Raw genomic sequence first — 18,285 nt, forward strand, 5'->3', positions numbered from 1 at the left:
AACCATACTCTACAATAATGGACACGACCCATGCCTCTTCTGAAATTAATCAAATTTGACCAAAAGCGGCGTCCTTCTAGTGGAAGTAAATCTCCGAAATAAACTAAAGCGATCATTAATACCCCAAGTGCACACACTATCATCATCGCAATCGCAAATAATTGTAACATTAAGCCTGAAAGCACGAATATTAGTGATCATAAAATTATTATGGTAAAATCAAATGAGGCAAGTAGAAAGAAATAGCAATCCTAAAGAAATTTGACAAATTCATCATTCAAATATAAAACACTAATGAAACTGCATACTAATGACCTTTCTGATTTTAATTATCTTGACATATGTTGTGAAGGTTCTAAATGATTTTCAGATTTAAATCGCTTGTTTATTAAAAAAAGAATTGAATATAATGATATATTTAACTCGTTTACCATATTTTGCATGGAAAGTTAGAAATCCATGTGGAATCTCGCTTCGCGTGGAAAATTGTAAACCTATACAAAGCGAAGCGTTCCACATGTGTTTACAACTACTAATTTGCAGGTTTATCTTAAATATGCAGTTTTATTAAAACAATTTTATATTGTAATATTTTACAGTATAAAATAATTCGATAAACACATTTACAAATAAAAAAATGAATGATTTTGTTTCTTCCGGTTTATCATTTTTCTCAATTATAAAATAAAAATCTTATAACTTGCCTCGGCCTGTTCTATTAAATTCAATGTTAATGTAATAAATATCGCAAAATCTAATATTATGAAAGCATTGTTGTTTACCAGGACTTATAGGATGAAGTAATTTCTTGCAGAGCAATGCATTTTCATGAGATGCATTTCGAGAATTGGCATATTTCACACAGATCACTTCGGTGTGCCACTCGAATTCCGCACTGCATTGTGATTCCTGGATTCATGAAAAAGAAAAAAGTAATATTGAATCGAATAAAAATTAACATTCGCTCAATATAAATTTTACTCGGTACTGATAATTCAGAAACCGATATGACAATCTTATCCATCTCAGTCGTGAATAAATATATATTTTATACTTATTATACGATCACACACAGACAGATTAAAAATTAACCGAGAAAAAAACGGTACATCGAATGAATTATTAAGAAAATAGAACATATTTTTTTCTATTTCAATTATGAAGAATTATGAAAATTTGTTCCCAATAAATATTTTTAGGAATTTCAATCGTAATATATAAGAAATAAAAACATGCTGATATACATTATATCTAATATATAAGCTTGATTTATTTTACTAATTAATATCTAGATAGATAATATTAGTTTCTCAAGAAATATAAAAATTTATATGTAATAATTTTTGCATTTTTAAAACACTTATGTCTTCAGTATTTCTAATTATCTTATACAAATATATACAACAGTTTCATTAATGTTATATCATATACAAGAGATTTTAATGATATGAACGATAATAAAAATATTCTTATAACATCGCTACTGTTCCTCTTCTATTGTCTGCCTATTCTTATCAAGCTTATTAATATTATCAAGATTTACGCCGAATATATTTCGTGTTTCATCAAATAGATAAGTAGTAACTGGATAAAAAAATGCCAATTTAGAAAAAATTATTTAAAAGAAAAAAGTGCAAAATAGCAAGCATAAAAATATCTATTAAATAAAAGAAAAGATCTTTATATATTTTATAAACAAAAATGCACACCCGCGCACAATATAGATAATATATAAAAATAATTAATTATAGCTTTTATCCATATTTAAAAATTATTTTATTATATTATATAATTATTATTGGTTTCTATTTAAGTTGTTCAAACTTAAATAGAAACCTAATGTTTCTATTTACAAACATCTATTTTCAAACTGATGTTGTAACGCGATTCCATAAATACGATTCACGTTTAGAAGTTTATGATATTTCAGGTGTACATCTCTTTCATATATCGGTGAGATTAGTTAAAACAAGACGGAACATGAATAAGTGAGAGGTAGAACAGAAAGAGTACAAGTGGGGATGAAGTGAAGAGAGAAAGAGAGGAAGAGAAGGAAAGAAGGGGACAACAACAGGCACAATCGGAGTACTTAGAGTCAGTCGGTACCGGACTGCGTGGTCGAAAGCTCGGATTGGTGGTAATGTCTCAGTGACAGTTTCGATGAGTCAAGTCGGGATTCTCTTTAGAACTATTCGCCTATAGTTGTGATCATCTTCTTATATGCTTAATATTTAAAATTAATATTGGAGAGCGAAAATGCAATAAAGTGTCATTAAAATGAACGAATTTTTTTCTTATTAATTGCGTGTAGATCACGTGTCATACGCACATTGTAATATGAAAAGTATACGTATACCCGTTTGTGATATCTGTATGTGACATCATTGTTGGTAATAATCGCCACTATCGCTCGATAGAGAAAAGCAAACAAAAGGCAGCACGCGAGGTTCCCACAAATGATCTAACGTAGTCCACCATATTGCTGTAAGTAAATGTATGTAGTGTACAGACGTCATTTCCGTGAAACCGGTTCAGGCACCGCCTTATGAACGATCGTCCTCAGGATCGGATCTTGCTTTCTCATTGACTTTTAGCAAGTCCAGAAAAAGAAACGCAAATATTCTGTAATGCTGATTAAACAATCGCTTGTAGATCAATTGGATTCGTTTTATAAAAATTAAATATTCAATAATAACTACATTGATCAGAATGTTCAGCATGTTTGCAATTATTAAAAATTTTTTTTTGCGTTGATTGGCGGTTTACTTGGCGCTACAAATATTTCGAGGCATTTGATAACCAATCGAAAGAAAGAATTTCACTAATTGACCAATCAAAATATTTCGAAATATTTGTAGCATTAAGTAAACGGTAATCTAAATCATAATTTTAGATCTAAAAAAAATTGTTGTTGTTCTTCAGTGAAAAAAACTTCCAATAGTTGCGAAAAATATTCTGCTAGACGTCAATCTTTTTTCTTTGTATTTTTAATTTTGGTTAATCTACGAGATACAAATAAAAATAAACCTGCTTCGACTAATGTGATTTACGCGGTTATAATAAATGTTCCTTCTTTGCATTTTTAATTTAGGTAATCTATGAGGCGGTCAATTGAAGCATGAACAATGTTGCATCTTCTAAAAGAACTTTATTGCAAAGAAGACATGCTGCATCCCACAATCGTTCTCCGCCCGCCTCATAGATTATTTAAATTAAAAAATGCAAAGAAGAAACATTTATTACAACTTAAACTGCAAAATTCATTAAACGAAGATTAAACGAAGAAGATTATTTTTATTTGTATTTCATATAGAATAACCAAAATTACAAATTCAAAGAAAGATTTTCTGTATTCAATTGTGTAAATAATGTTAGACGAAACAGATTTATTTTTATTTGTATCTCTCGTGAAAATAAAAATCTTATAAAGTTTGCCGCTAAAATTTTGCTGACTAAAGCATCTGCTTAAAAGGAAAGCTAAAAAGAATATGTAAAATTACATGCACAACAATTCTAAAAGTTAATATGTTTATAATAAAAATAAATAAGATTTAAATGGAAATTTTTTGTATAAGTTTTAATTTAATAGATTTAAAAAAAAGAAAGAAGCTCCCAATATAACTCATATGTATTTTTGTATGTTCATTTATAAATTTTACATCTATATAATTTTACTTCTTTTAGAGTGTATAATATTGGGTAAATCAGGCCCTGTTTCCATGACGTAAACAACATTCATTCGTGTAGGAACATGTCAAGGACGATACACATACAAGTTGTACATCGTTTCATCGATCGAGTAAACCGACCGAAGCAGAATATGCAGAATTTTGTTTTTCTTTCTTTTTTTCTACTCGTCGTATAGTCATTGATGTAAGATAAATCGACGGGATTCCACGCTCAATTTCCCCACGTAGCAAGTTTAATTATTATCATGCTGGGTATTAACACGTTTCGGGGAATGCTCCGGCATAGACACGCAGTGTTACACGTCTAGATCCTGGTATTTATATAACACGAGTATAACTGAAAACTGAAATTTATCCAAGATAGATACGAGCAGTGAAAGTAAAAAAAGAGAGCATCATATCGTGATATAATTGTCGCCCATGAACTTTGGATTGACGTGTCTATCGATCTTTTTTTCTTCATGTTGATAACTAGTGAAATTATGATATCTTGAACATTAAACTGTTGAATATGCTAAATTGTCGTAAGTACATGCGAATAATTTCCGATAAAAAGAAAAAAGTGAAATTAGTATATAAATCGCGTCAGAGTAAAACAAAAAAATGTTTCACATTAATTTTATATAATTATTTTTATGTAACATTGTATACATACAACGTCGGACTGGCCAGGGCGACTCACACAGTCGGCGATCGCCTTGGTCGGCCGGCCCTGAAAAGGGCCCAATAAAACCAGTGACAAAAAAAAATCAGTCATGGAAACTATCCAATGACTTTGAGCTCTAGGAGGGCTTATATAAAGAAATTACAAAAAATCCCAAGATTAAAAAAATTGATGCATTTGTTTTTTAATCAAATAAAATGAAATTTTATACAAATTGGAATTATTGCATTAAAAATAAAACGTGCATATGTGCGTATTTTGTACACGTTATCGTGTGGTGTAGGAAAAACTGATGTGGTCTATATCTTAAAAACAGATTGAAATCTCTATTGAGTAGAAATATTTTTAATATTCATTACAATTGATGTTCGTTGAGAAAAATATTATTCGACAATGGCGAAAAGGATCACATAATTGATGAAATAGCAGAAAAATAAAGAATTGAAAAGAAAATTGTTAGTTTAATGTTATCATAAAACCAAATTGTAATTTTAATTCATTCTGTGATATAATATGAAATTATAATAGATATGATTGGTTTTGATATTATGTATAATTTATACATATATAGAGAGTAAGTACACAGTATAAAGATATTTATTTATAATAATTAAAAAGGATTCATGTACACGTCTATTTTATTTTTATTTCAACTTTACTAAGTTCCTAAACATTACTCACTGCACATTATATTAATAAGTGCCTGAAATATAAGTTGTTAGCAATATTACGCACTATTTACTTTTGATTATAACCTTTATATTGCTTACTAATGGAGTAATTATATGTATAGATCGCATTAAATTTGATTAAATATTACCGATGCAAATAAGTATATACAGTTATATATAATTTTATACAAGAGGGGGGAGGGGGGGACGTGACATTTTGTCGACGAGGACCCAAAGATGAGCCAATCCGACGCTGTATACATACTCGTATAAAATGAAGAGAGGAAATTAGGAAATGTCATCAAAATGAAAGAGGAAATATCATAGTATGTAAAAGATCACGCTTTATCATTAATACTAGGGATATTCGAAAAATATCCGATATTATCCGGCACTTTTTTACTATCCGATTAGATTGCTGGATATCATTAGAATCCGGGAATATATCCAGTTGAAATTTGATATAATTAAATTGTTGATTTTTTTCTTATATAAATGTTCTAGAAATAAGTATGCATATTTATTTATAAGTATGCATTATTATTTTTTTGATGCTGTAATATGCTATACATTGTTGCAAAATTATAATCTTTTTCTCTATAAGTTTTTTTTTTTTACTTTCTCCGAATCCGGTCGGATATTCGAATCGAAGAAATCGCTTTCTCGGATATCCAATGTTATGTTACATTTCGGATATCCGATATCCGGTATCCGATAATTTTACAATCCGGTGCATCCCTAATTAATTCCGATAACATCTTTTGCGTAGAAAAAAAAACCGCTTCAAAATTTACATTGATCCAATTCGCCTTGATCTACCCTAAAGTAAATATTGTTAAAAGTTGACGTCAGAGACCGATAATAAAACTGTTTTTTTAACTTTTTTCGCTTTTTGCATAAAGTCGATCGGTTTGAACTCCATTATCGGTTATACTTTAATTGTGGAAAAGGATTTCTAAATTTATCAATGTGATATGTGCTTTCTAAACAACTTTTTATGATAAAAATATTCCAATAAATTATTATTAATTCTCTAATAAGTATTATTAATTCTGAAGGATAAATTTATTTGTAAGAATAAAGCATGTATGTGCGTGCCCCGAACAAGCTATAAATATTATCCACATTAACATAATAATTAAAAAGAATCACTACGATATAGTTAATATAATAATACGGTCGCTTGGTAGTTAATCCATGATGAAGCGACTGTATTATTATATTAATCATATGATTCTTTTTAATTCGAAATCACTCCGAGTCAACTGAAATCGATTAAAAAATGATGAAATATGAAATTTATCAATAAAATTTGGGCGCTGGTTTAGTCTCATATTAGACATAAATACATCATCACATAATTAATATCGATCATATAATTTCGATAAATCGTTTTCAGCAGCTTAATTGCTTATTGTCTTATCCAATAATGATACATTGATTGCATCCAAACTCGATATTATACAATTTTTTTATTTTGTATTTAAAATAAATATAAAACTTATGGCACATTCGATAGACTGTACTAATATGCACTATGTGAACTTCTTCGACGCCACGCATTTGGGTTGTGCGCACTGTATTAGTGTGTTCAAGTTGCCGTATTCGGCAAATGAAAACTGAGTACCCAGTATAATGCTGAATTTGTATTCGGATCAATCGAATAAACCGAACGAGTTCAAGAAATGTTGCACTGACATTTTTATCAATGTTTCTGGAATATTACAGGCATATTACTGATATTTTGCATATTATTAATTTATATTTCTGTAATATCTCTGCAATGTTACATTGCAATCTATAATATTGCAACATTGTAGCAATATTGCTTCAATCTTCTGTGCTACATGGGAATAAGTCATTAAAGTTTCTTCAAAGAAAGCGAAACATTTTCTTATATGAAATAAAATAAAAAATTCGAAATTTCTCTTCCATTCTCTTTCTTTCCAAAATTTCTTAAAAGAAATCAATGCAGATAAAAGAAAGAAACTATGTTGAAACTAATGAGAATTAATAATGAGCATGAATTTTGAATATTCGTTAATAAATAAATATCTTAAGAAATTGTTTAATTTCTTTATTTCCAACTTAGCTCGACAGGAATTGATGATTTTTTTTATTTAATAGTTAAACATGCAATAAATAAAATTATATCAATAAAACTTAACGAAACTCTACCAATAAAAGTTGTATCTTCCTTCGCAATCGTCGCACTACTTTGACCTTCAACATTCTTGGAATCGTTGAAAATGTCGTGGTAAAGCAAATGTCAGAAAGATCCGTCAAATTGTTCAATATCCGATGTTACAAAAATCAATGGATAAAATTTCGATATATTATTTTTTATTTTTTATTTTTATTTTTTAGATATATTATTTGCGTTTAAATACGTGGTTTAAAGAATATAAATATTACACCGGTTATCGAGTCTATCAGTGACATATGAATACATTTCATACATTTAATAGAATGTTCTCAACCAATCGTGTATTGTAATTTCTTTAATAATATAAATGTAATCTAAGGAAAAACTGCATTCAAAAATATTTCGTAGAATAATCTTTTGAATGAGAGATAATAATCACAACTGCACTGATAGTGTATCGTTTTCACACGTTCTTGATACTAGTTTCATAGGATTACTTAAGATAAGATACTAGTTTCATAGGATTACTTAAGATAAATCGAACAGCATATATATATACGCACATATACACTGTTAAATCTATAGGGACAAATTTAATTTAACGTGAGTCGTCATTGCTCCTATTCAATCTTATCATTATTTTGTACTAAAACAATGGTTATATTTGACATTATATAGTGTTAACTTGAGAATATAGAGCCACGATATAGTGTCAAATTTAATTATCGTTTTGGTAAAAAATAATGATATATTTAGGAGCAATGACGAACATTAGATTGAATTTGACTCTATAAATTTAACAGTGTACATGAAAAAGAAAAGGTACGCATGTACATTTAAAAATCTGTAATAAATTTTCAATAATTTCTTTAAATAATTTTCAACTAAAAAATTATTTAAATATTTATATTGATTGCGTTATTTAATAAATAATAAAATGTTATTTAATAAATAATAAATAGATAATGGTTACCTTACATATTCATATATTTTATATTAATGTATGCTGATTAAAATTCTTCATGGACACAAACCCTCAAATCAAATATCTTAGTTTTTGTTCTGGGACTTTTGAAAAGTCTTTATATTTTATATTAAAAAAATCGATAATAAAATATAAATTCTTTTTACTACATTTATACATGTATCAATAATATGTTTATGATTTTAGTTTTTCCAATTTCATTTTCAGAATTACTCGGAATGAATGACGTGGACATAATTTGGGCGCCTCATTTCTTTGAGATGCTCGATTTACATAAGTCCTTTTGTTTCTCACGAACAGAATGCTTGATTTTCAAGCTTATTTGCCTTTTTAAAAATCTTAACATGCTTCTTGGAATTAGAAAATAAAATACAGCGTTTTTCACAATGTTTTATATCGTAATAATTTTCGAAATATTGAAAAATATACTTTTTTCGTGATATTATGTCCGACAGTTTTTTCCGGGACGTATATGTATACAGTATAATTCATGATGTATTGTATTATACACAAGGAACGGAAGCTCATTACTTGTAACAAAGTTACAATTACAAATTATTTTTTTAGTAATTTTACTAACTGTATTATTTTTTTTTTATAACTATAACGATAACGTAGTTACACTTTTTTGGTAATGGTAACGAATTTTACAGTTACTTTTATCGTTATTTTGCACACGATTTTGGACATGATTTTGAACACGATTCGGTTGGACACAAGCTATTCATATCGCTTGAGCTTAAAAAGCACGCCCGTTATGATTAGTGATCGTTAATTCTAAAAAAGTAATGAAAAGATACGTTCTCAAGTAACGGTAATTTTAATGAGTTTACTTTTAAAAATCAGTAACTATTATAGTAACGGTAACTTGTTACTTTTTCTACTTGGTAAAGAGTAACTGTAACTTGTTTCAAAAGTAATTTCAAAAAGTAATTTTCCATTCTTATATTCTTTTATTATTCATAACATAATGTTAATAAAAAGTAAAGTTAACTAATGTTAAAAAGATTTATTTTTCCGTATAAGATGTGATAATCTTCTGAAAGTTTTGAAACAAAAACTAAGGTATTTGAAGATTTGTGCCTGTAAGAACTTTTAATTAGCTTGACAAAAGAATATGTTTTTAAAATTAAAGATTTTGAAATATTTTATATGTACACTGCTCAAAAAAATTATAGCATAGATAAGTTGTGTGCAAAAATTGATCACAACTTTGAAATTTCGTTCTCAGATTAATTTTTACTATTGACTTCTCTCTTTGGATTTAACATGATTCTCGTCTTTGAATGAGGATTTAGAGTATTGTATTTAGTTATATTGTATATCATGACAATACTCTTATGGATATAGTGTGTCATGCTTATGATTACGACATTACTATAATTGCGATATTCCGTTTTTTAATTGCGGTTAGATTATTAGATTATTGTATTGTTGACTGAAGAAGACTCTGTGAGTCGAAACGTTTTAATATATAAGAATTGATTGATATTATATCTCAAACATATATTTTTTTATTGTAATCTAACAATTTTTATACTAGTTTTTGATCATTATATCTTATTGTTTTACTTTAAAGTTATTCTTGATTTTTGATATATTACCGATATTACCTGCATTACCAAATATGTACTACGATGAGATTGCTGGATGGATTTTGTACGTTTCTGCGTGTGTGTAGATTTTGCACATCGTGTTCCTGTATGTAAATTTCAATTACGCGCATGTTGTCTCCGCATTGTTCGATTACTTCTTGCAGTCGATTTCTCATATTAATGCAGACTCTAATTTCTTCCTGCAGAATGTCATTCTAGATTTGTACTAGATAATGGGTCATAGAGTAAGAGATTTGGCAAGACAACCTGTCAATCTCAGAAATTTATCATAATTTATCCAGTATAAATCTGAAATAACATTCCGCAGAAAGAAATTAAGGTCTGCATTAATATGAGGAATAGACTGTAATTGAGCAACGCGTTATTGAAATTTACGCAGAAACACGATGTGCAATCTACACACACGCAAAAACGTGTAAAAATCCATTCAACAATCTCGTCGTGGTGCATACCCGATAATATAGATAATGACGGTAGTATATGTAAAAAATGCAAGGGTAACTTTAAACTGTTGTAACTTTGCGAAAAAAAATCGCAATGACTCGTTTTTTTCTTTTTAAATTAAAGCGGAAAATTCGAACTTTATGCCGCTGCAAATAGCATTTTCCAAAAAAAACTTTACAAAGTCCGTGCATTCCGTCAAACTTTGTAATTTTCAATATGACAAACACACCCTATTTTTGAAAGTTACAGTAGCATCAGGGGTGCATCAAATTTAAAATTAAAATTAATTAAAATCTGACCATAATGTCTTAAAATAGAGATTTCAAACTTTAATTAAAAAAAAAAAAAAACGTTTTCTTATGATAATTTTTCGCAAAATTATCGTTAGTCAAAGTTAGTCAATTTTTGCCTACAATTTTTCTATACCATAATTTTTTTAAGCATTGTACAATACAACCTGTATTTATATATGTACACTTCTCTGCTTATAAGCCTCAAAATAATTGATCTCTCATTTCAGCTTAGATTAATTTCCATCGATAAAAACGAATTTATATATATGTAGCTATTTCCGTGTTGTAAAGCAATTTACCTACAATTCTGCGAAGAGATTATTTGCATAAATGCATAACAACTTACATGAACGTAAGATTTACCCAATACTATACAGTTTGATGTCTTTTTTAACGAGCAGTACAGATAAATAAAAACCTAACCATGAATATACGATTACTGTTAATTATTACTAATAAATTACGATAAACTTCGAAGAAACAGGTTCATAATAGTTTTTTTACTATTCACGAGAGAAACGATTATTGCAAATTAAAATATAATAAATAATAAATATGTAATTATATATCATAAATAACTTCGTGTCAAAAGTTTTACCGATTTTCTATTGTAGCTTTTAATTCAAATAAAATGCCATATTTTTTACAATACATACGAAATGTAGTTTCTTTCTTGTTTATACTTTATATGCTTACGTTAAGAAATGCTATATAAATATGTTTCGTAATAAATGTATTTTCATCGAGATCCCGGATTAGGAAAATACTAAGAATCGTGACTTAGTCTTTTATTATGATAGTTTGTAATTACTTCTTCTAAAATACATTAAGAATCTTACCAGTTCTATGAATCTTACCAGTTGATCTTCTACTATGATAATGCATTTTTATTCTTAGTAAAAATTTTAAAATTTATTAGTTTTGAATTATATAGAATTATAGAAGCAAAAGACCACATATTTTTAATCATTCATCTTTTTGAAATTTTATAGTTTTTATGCAGAAAGAACAGAACAGTCCCAAAAGTATATAACAATATATAACATTTTAACTATAAACACTAATTAAAATCGAATTAAACTGCAATATTTTACAGTGCAAGTGATTTTTTTCGTAAAGAATTTAATAAGAGAATAAAAATGTAGAAAAAAAAATTATTTTTCTCTTACTATTGCTATACTTAGCTACGCATTTTCTTTCATATTACAATATCAAATTAAAAAAAACTATTTAGCTATAACATCATATAAATAAAATTTGATATGTTCAACATCAAATAGTTATATTTTCTTATACATAAAAAAAAAATTTATACACGCCTAGATATAAATTTACATTTATATTTAGGCATATATAAATTTATATTTTAATTATAATTTTTATTTTGTATGATATGACATATAAGAAAAAAATAATTAATATGTATATGAGAGTATGGCAATTATAAAAGAGTATAAGAAGCTTATCTCAAAAGAGGAAGTGTTACACTTATCTAACCCACGATGCTTCCGATTTTCACAATATCATGTTCGACATTTATAGCTTAAAAATAAATGAAAACTGAAAGTAAATTGTAATAACAAAATAATATATAGTAACAAAAATAATATATAACAATATAAATGTATCTTTAAATTTGTTCAAATATAGATATCAGAATAAGGGCATTGCCGAAGAAACTATATACTTGAAAGATGATCATTCATCGTGAAACATGGTTTTTAACATTGGCTATTATTCTGGATAGCATTTCCGCTCTTTATTGTCCCATGAATCAAGCATGCATTTGTCAACCAAATTACAATGGAGGAATCGAGATAAACTGTCTAATGAAGAACGATTCTTCGTTTATCGTGAATATTCAACCAGATGAATATATAAAAGTATGTCACGAACGTTCTGCATTTGCCAAATAGTAGCAAAGATCTATGCATATCAATAATCAACATGACTCAACAGTTAAATTAATAGATTAAATAAATAGAATTAAAAATTCGTCTCAATAAATTAAAGAGTTTATATATACTCAAGAATTTGGACACAGATCACAAATTGATTGGTAACCAGCGATATTACAAAATAAAGATTTAAAATTCTTCATGACTCTTTTTCATATTAAATAAAGTGTCTTATTTTTCTTTTTAATCAATCGTTCAATAGATACATGAATCCAAAATTTGAAAGGAAACATGTAAATTTACGAATATTCATTATTAATATATTTTCTATTACATTTTGCTTTAGAGGTTTTCCAAAAATATTTGGAAGCATAATGTCACTTAAATTCTTGACAAATTTATAAATCTTTATATTATATTGTTATCCTAATGTCCATCCATCAGATTAGAGATTGAGATTAAGATTTAACTCGACCGAGTTTATTAAATTTCTTGATCTTTCTAATATTTCTTTTTTCTGATTATTTAAATTCAATCTCAATTTTAATCTCTAATTTGATACAAGAACATTTTCATAATTTTCTATGCTATTTTCTGATATATTTTTTTTTAATTAATCAGTTTGCATTAATAGATATTTTTTTCTCATACAGATCGAATGTATTAATTCACCAGAATGGTCAGATTTCAATCTGGAAGTATCATCTTTAATGAAGAATGAGAGTATTAAGTCAATATATTTCTCTATGTGTGATTTACCGACCAACAAAAGTTTGGGTGAAATCACACGAACGCTAGGAGCTACCGAAGTGAACAAATTAATCTTTCAATCATATAAGAATTTGAGCTTCGCCCTGGTTAAGCATCATTTGGACGACTTCGAGAATTTGAAGTCTCTGATCTTATCGAGCAATAACGTGACCTATATGGATAAAGATCTATTAGCTGGTCTAGTCAACTTAACGGGACTTAATTTGCGTGATAATAATTTACATCTAGTTGCCGGAGTTTTCAACTATACCCCTGGATTAGAGTGGATCGAATTGGGCGACAATGCTCTGCGATCAATAGAACTGGGCACATTTGACAATCTGAAAAATCTGACGTTGCTTAATCTGTGGAAAAATCATTTAACAGAGCCTCAATCGGGAATTTTTGATGAACTTATCGCTCTGAAGAGCCTCGATCTCAACGGGAATAACATGGTTAAGTTACCGGATGATATTTTTGCGAAGCTCGAAAATCTAGAGGTTCTCAACTTATCTCGAAACAATTTCACACATTTACCGAGAAATTTGTTACAAAATAATACGAAGCTACATACTGTCTCTCTGTTTGACAACAAGAGAAATATGACAACCTTACCAAATAAATTTTTTGCTAATCTAACGGAATTAAAAGTGTTAAAATTAAGGAAAAATGGATTTGTTACACTACCAGAAGATCTTTTTTGGGGATGCACTTCGCTAACTAATATCACTTTGGAACGAAATTATCTTCAAACTTTGCCTGTGCACATATTCCGTGATTTAAAGAAACTCGAAAAATTGGAACTGAATTTTAATGATCTTGAAACATTGCCTGATAATATTTTCTCTAACACCAATCGATTAGTAAACTTAGATTTATCAAAAAATCGAATTACTTCCATTTCCGGGTATGTTTAAATCACTGTTATTATATTTATATGAATAATAATTGCTTATGTTTTTCACATATTTTTATCAATACATAATTCTTTACAGGTATCTATTCAACGGATTGAATGCTTTAAAGGAATTAAATATGGAAGAAAATCAGCTGATGACAATTTCTGGCCACAGTTTCAGTTTCTTAAAAGCATTGAAAATTGCTAAGTTTTCTAACAATTATCTTACGTTAGAAGATTCTTATCACGAATATCCTGATCCATTTGGATCGAAATCGCCTTTTTACGATTGTGTGTCATTAGAGGAATTATATTTAGCTAATAATAATATTTCAAAAATATTTAGCGATTGGATTTTGAGCGACTTAGGACTTCGAAAATTAGATCTTAAATATAACAATATATCTTTAATAAGAGTGAGTAAAAGTATATGGAAAAAAATCACCTTTAAAATTAAAATAAACACATTTGAGAAATTTGATTTATAAAACAATAAAATATGTAACATTACTTCTTTTTTTCAGGCTGAAGATTTGCAATTTGTGTCACGTGACATTGAAGTGGATTTGACTCATAATAAAATAGAGCATATCTTTTTACGCAGTGCTGAACAAATAGTGAGTTATCAGGAGGATACTCATGATGCGAAAATATTAGTAAATGACAATCCATTACATTGTGATTGCGGATTATATGACTTCCTACGTTATATCGAAGGCAAAATGCATCCCAACGTTCCAAATTATTTTCAAATAATACCAGGAAATTTAAGTTGCCAAAGCCCAAAGGACTTAGAGAACGAACCTGTTACAAATTTAAAATCTGAATCATTAACATGTATAGTAGAGGATTCTAATGTGTGTCCTGAAAAGTGCACTTGTTTAGTAAGACCTGAAGGTAGTGCGTTCATATTTGATTGCTCTAACAAAAACTTGAGTAGTGTGCCAAACGATATAAAAAAACCTGGTAGTTTCTTTCAATTCGAACTGAATTTTTCTGGCAACCGGTTAACTCATATGCCAAATTTGAAAGCAATGGGACTTGAACCAGTGAAGAAGCTTATTTTATCTCATAACAACATTGATGAAATTTCTCTAGATGGATTATCTAGCACAATACAGGTGCACAAATTTACAATCTTTTATTTAGATGGTAAAATATTTTATTGATAAAAAAGAATGAAAAAATTTAGTACAATTATTCATATATATAAAAATGTTTAAAAAATGTTCAATTAATAAGGTGTGCAGATCAATTTTTTCAAATCATTCTATACGTAATTATAAAGTAATGATAAAAAAAAGATATTGGAACTGCACTTTAATTAAAATATCAAATTCTATTTTAGGTTTTGGAACTACATAATAACAACGTATCAAAAATACATCCTGATGTGTTAGAATTCCTGAAACAATCAATGAATTTAACTCGATTGACATTACACGAAAACCCATGGGAATGCGATTGCAACGCTAAAGATTTTCGAAATTTCATTCAAACGAATTTAGTGACGATGCCTGATCTACTTAAAGTAAAGTGTCCGGGAAAGAATACTTCTGTATCGGAAATGACCGTCACTGATTTTTGTCCATTGCATACGACAAGGATTATCGGTATTAGTGTAGCAATTTCTTTTATTGGCTTTCTTATCGGTTTCTTTGGATTACTCTATTACAAATACCAACGACAAATTAAAGTATGGTTTTTCGTCCACCAATGGTGCTTATGGTTCGTAACCGAAGAGGAGTTGGATAAAGAAAAAGTATATGACGCGTTCGTGAGTTACTCGCACAAGGATCATGACTTTGTCGTGGACGAATTGGTGTCTAAATTGGAGAATGGCCCAATGTCTTTCAAGCTGTGCCTTCATTATCGGGATTGGGTAGCGGGCGAGTGGATACCAGCGAATATTGCTAGCTCCGTAGAAAATTCCAGACGGACGATAGTCGTGCTGTCACCGAATTTCTTAGAGAGTATCTGGGGAAGAATGGAATTTCGGGCTGCCCACAGTCAAGCGTTAAGCGAAGGTCGGGCGCGAGTAATATTAATTCTCTATGGTGATATCGGACCCACTGATAACTTGGATCCAGAACTGAAGGCATACATAAATATGAATACGTATGTCAAATGGGGAGATCCTTGGTTTTGGAACAAATTGAGATACGCGCTGCCACATGAACCCAAATTTGCAAAGAACAGTATCGCCGGAAAGAAAATCTTTGAAAATCATCAACTATGTATTCAAACGGATAGAGATAAAAAGGAGCTCACTTATCCAATTGTAATTCCTGAGACTCCACCAAGCACTACACCGCCAGCTGACACACTTAAAAAGTTCATCTGTGATAAAGGATCGGAGGAACAATTGTTTTTAAACGATTGCGTGCGAGAATCATATAAGTTGAACGGAAACGTCCCAATCATTCTCTCACCCGAACATTTAATGAAACACGATAATGAAGAATGTCTTGTCTGATAGCACGAAAGTAGAAGTATGAAAAATATTAATTAGAGATCATTTATAAATCCATCTTTGATATATGCAATGTTAACGTCAAGTTTTGATATATTTTTTTTTTTTAAGAAGGCTTGATCTTAATTTAGAATCTTCAAATGAAACGATTAGATAATGATACAAACTTAAGAAAGCGAAAAAAGCAGAGAAAAATAAGCGATGTGCAATTGACTGATGTTAGAGTAAACTTAATAGATACATAAATAATACTAACATATTTTAATGATTCCTATATAATATTAACATATTTTAGCGATTCCTAAATTAAATAATTTTCAGAAATAATTCATTCAAATAATTTGATAAAATATTATCACTATCAATATATTACTATCAATCGTTGTTTATCAATTGTTGTTTTAAAGTATATTGTAACAACTTTTACTGTATTATTATTAATCTCAATTTTCAAGAAATATCTAATAATGTTTGTTTCTCCTGTGATAGGAGGAATAAACATTACTCCTATTAGTTGTTTAAGATTTCAAAATAAAATTTTTGTAAATTATTACAAATTAGCTTCAATTACACAAACGTTATATAATATTGTAAAATGTTTATTCCTCTCGTAAATGTATCTGTAATATGTTATAGTTTTTTTCATGCAATATTTTAAGACTAATTTAAGATGTATTAAAAAATATAGCTTTTATAGAAAATACTCAAGGATTATTTTATATATTGTGATACAACTTAATTTAATCATAAAATATATTGTATAATGCAATATTATAATTAAAAAAATAGTTCATATAAGATGTTTCCTGTATCTTTTATTAGCATTAATTTTTAAGAATAATTATTTCATCGAGTTTTTTAAACAATGATATATAATTTAAGAATAGGATATATTCTATATAAGTTGAAATTATTAGAGTCCGAAGAAACTTTTGCCGAAACTAAACTGAAATACTCGGCTACATGTCAATTTCAATCGAAACCGAAATCGAAATCAAAATTTAAAAATAGAAATCCTATAAAGATTCTATATATATAGACATACACATATACATCACATACTTTTTCTTCAAATATCATAATTTAGTGAAAAACAATTAAATTTCGACCAAAATCGAAAATCAAAATTTCGATTGTGTCAATTTTGACCAAAGAATATAAGTACTTCTTCATAAATCATAATTTAATTATTGAAATAATAATTACACATATTGAAATTAATACTTATGAAGAAAAGCTATATGGTTTCAATCGAAACTGATACGTAACGAATATTTATTTTCAGTTGTGGCAAAAATTTTGGTCAGATTTTACAAATTATTAAAACAGTACCTGACAAAAGTTAATTGTACTTTAGAAAATGCTGTCAATGCATCAGGATATGCAAACACATATAAAGTATCCTGTTTTTTAATGCATTCTTTTATGTCTCCATTTTTTAACCAATGTGACATATAGTTGTTCTTACAGAGAGATCAAAGCATGTATAATTTTTCAATTTATTATTCAATTATTTTATAAGAATAAAAAAAATTTTTTAAAATAAAAAATGTACTTTATGATGTAAAAAGATAAGTAGAACTGTATGACAAATCAATATAAAAGTATTGCAAATATATGATAATCTTTTTATAATTTGTTATATTTATATAAAGAAATTTGTAACGTGCCGTATATTGTGTGCATATAACACATAAAAATCTGAGAAGAAATATGCAAAATGAATTATAAATAAAACATTATATATATGTGTATATA

At 28.2% G+C, this 18,285-nt stretch overlaps 2 protein-coding genes across 2 annotated transcripts in view; one reads left to right on the forward strand and one right to left on the reverse strand.

Moving 5' to 3' along the window:
* The window catches only part of LOC108694700 (cation-independent mannose-6-phosphate receptor), a 23,338-nt gene that overhangs the window by 492 nt on the left and 4,561 nt on the right, over positions 1-18,285 (reverse strand). Inside the window, exons 14-15 of the mRNA XM_018204336.1 lie at positions 783-909; positions 9-175 (exon numbers count right to left, since the gene is read on the reverse strand). Of these exons, the coding sequence (XP_018059825.1) occupies positions 9-175; positions 783-909 (294 nt within the window). The remainder of the gene's footprint in view (positions 1-8; positions 176-782; positions 910-18,285) is intronic.
* LOC108694690 (protein toll) lies at positions 2,249-16,759 on the forward strand. The gene is made up of 6 exons (XM_018204331.1): positions 2,249-2,484; positions 12,159-12,391; positions 13,060-14,063; positions 14,152-14,470; positions 14,579-15,175; positions 15,403-16,759. Exons 2-6 carry the CDS (start codon positions 12,203-12,205, stop codon positions 16,528-16,530), a joined length of 3,237 nt encoding a protein of 1,078 aa, XP_018059820.1. The 5' UTR covers positions 2,249-2,484; positions 12,159-12,202; the 3' UTR covers positions 16,531-16,759.

The sequence above is a fragment of the Atta colombica genome, unplaced genomic scaffold (genome assembly GCF_001594045.1).
Source record: "Atta colombica isolate Treedump-2 unplaced genomic scaffold, Acol1.0 scaffold1, whole genome shotgun sequence".
Lineage (NCBI taxonomy): Eukaryota > Metazoa > Arthropoda > Insecta > Hymenoptera > Formicidae > Atta > Atta colombica.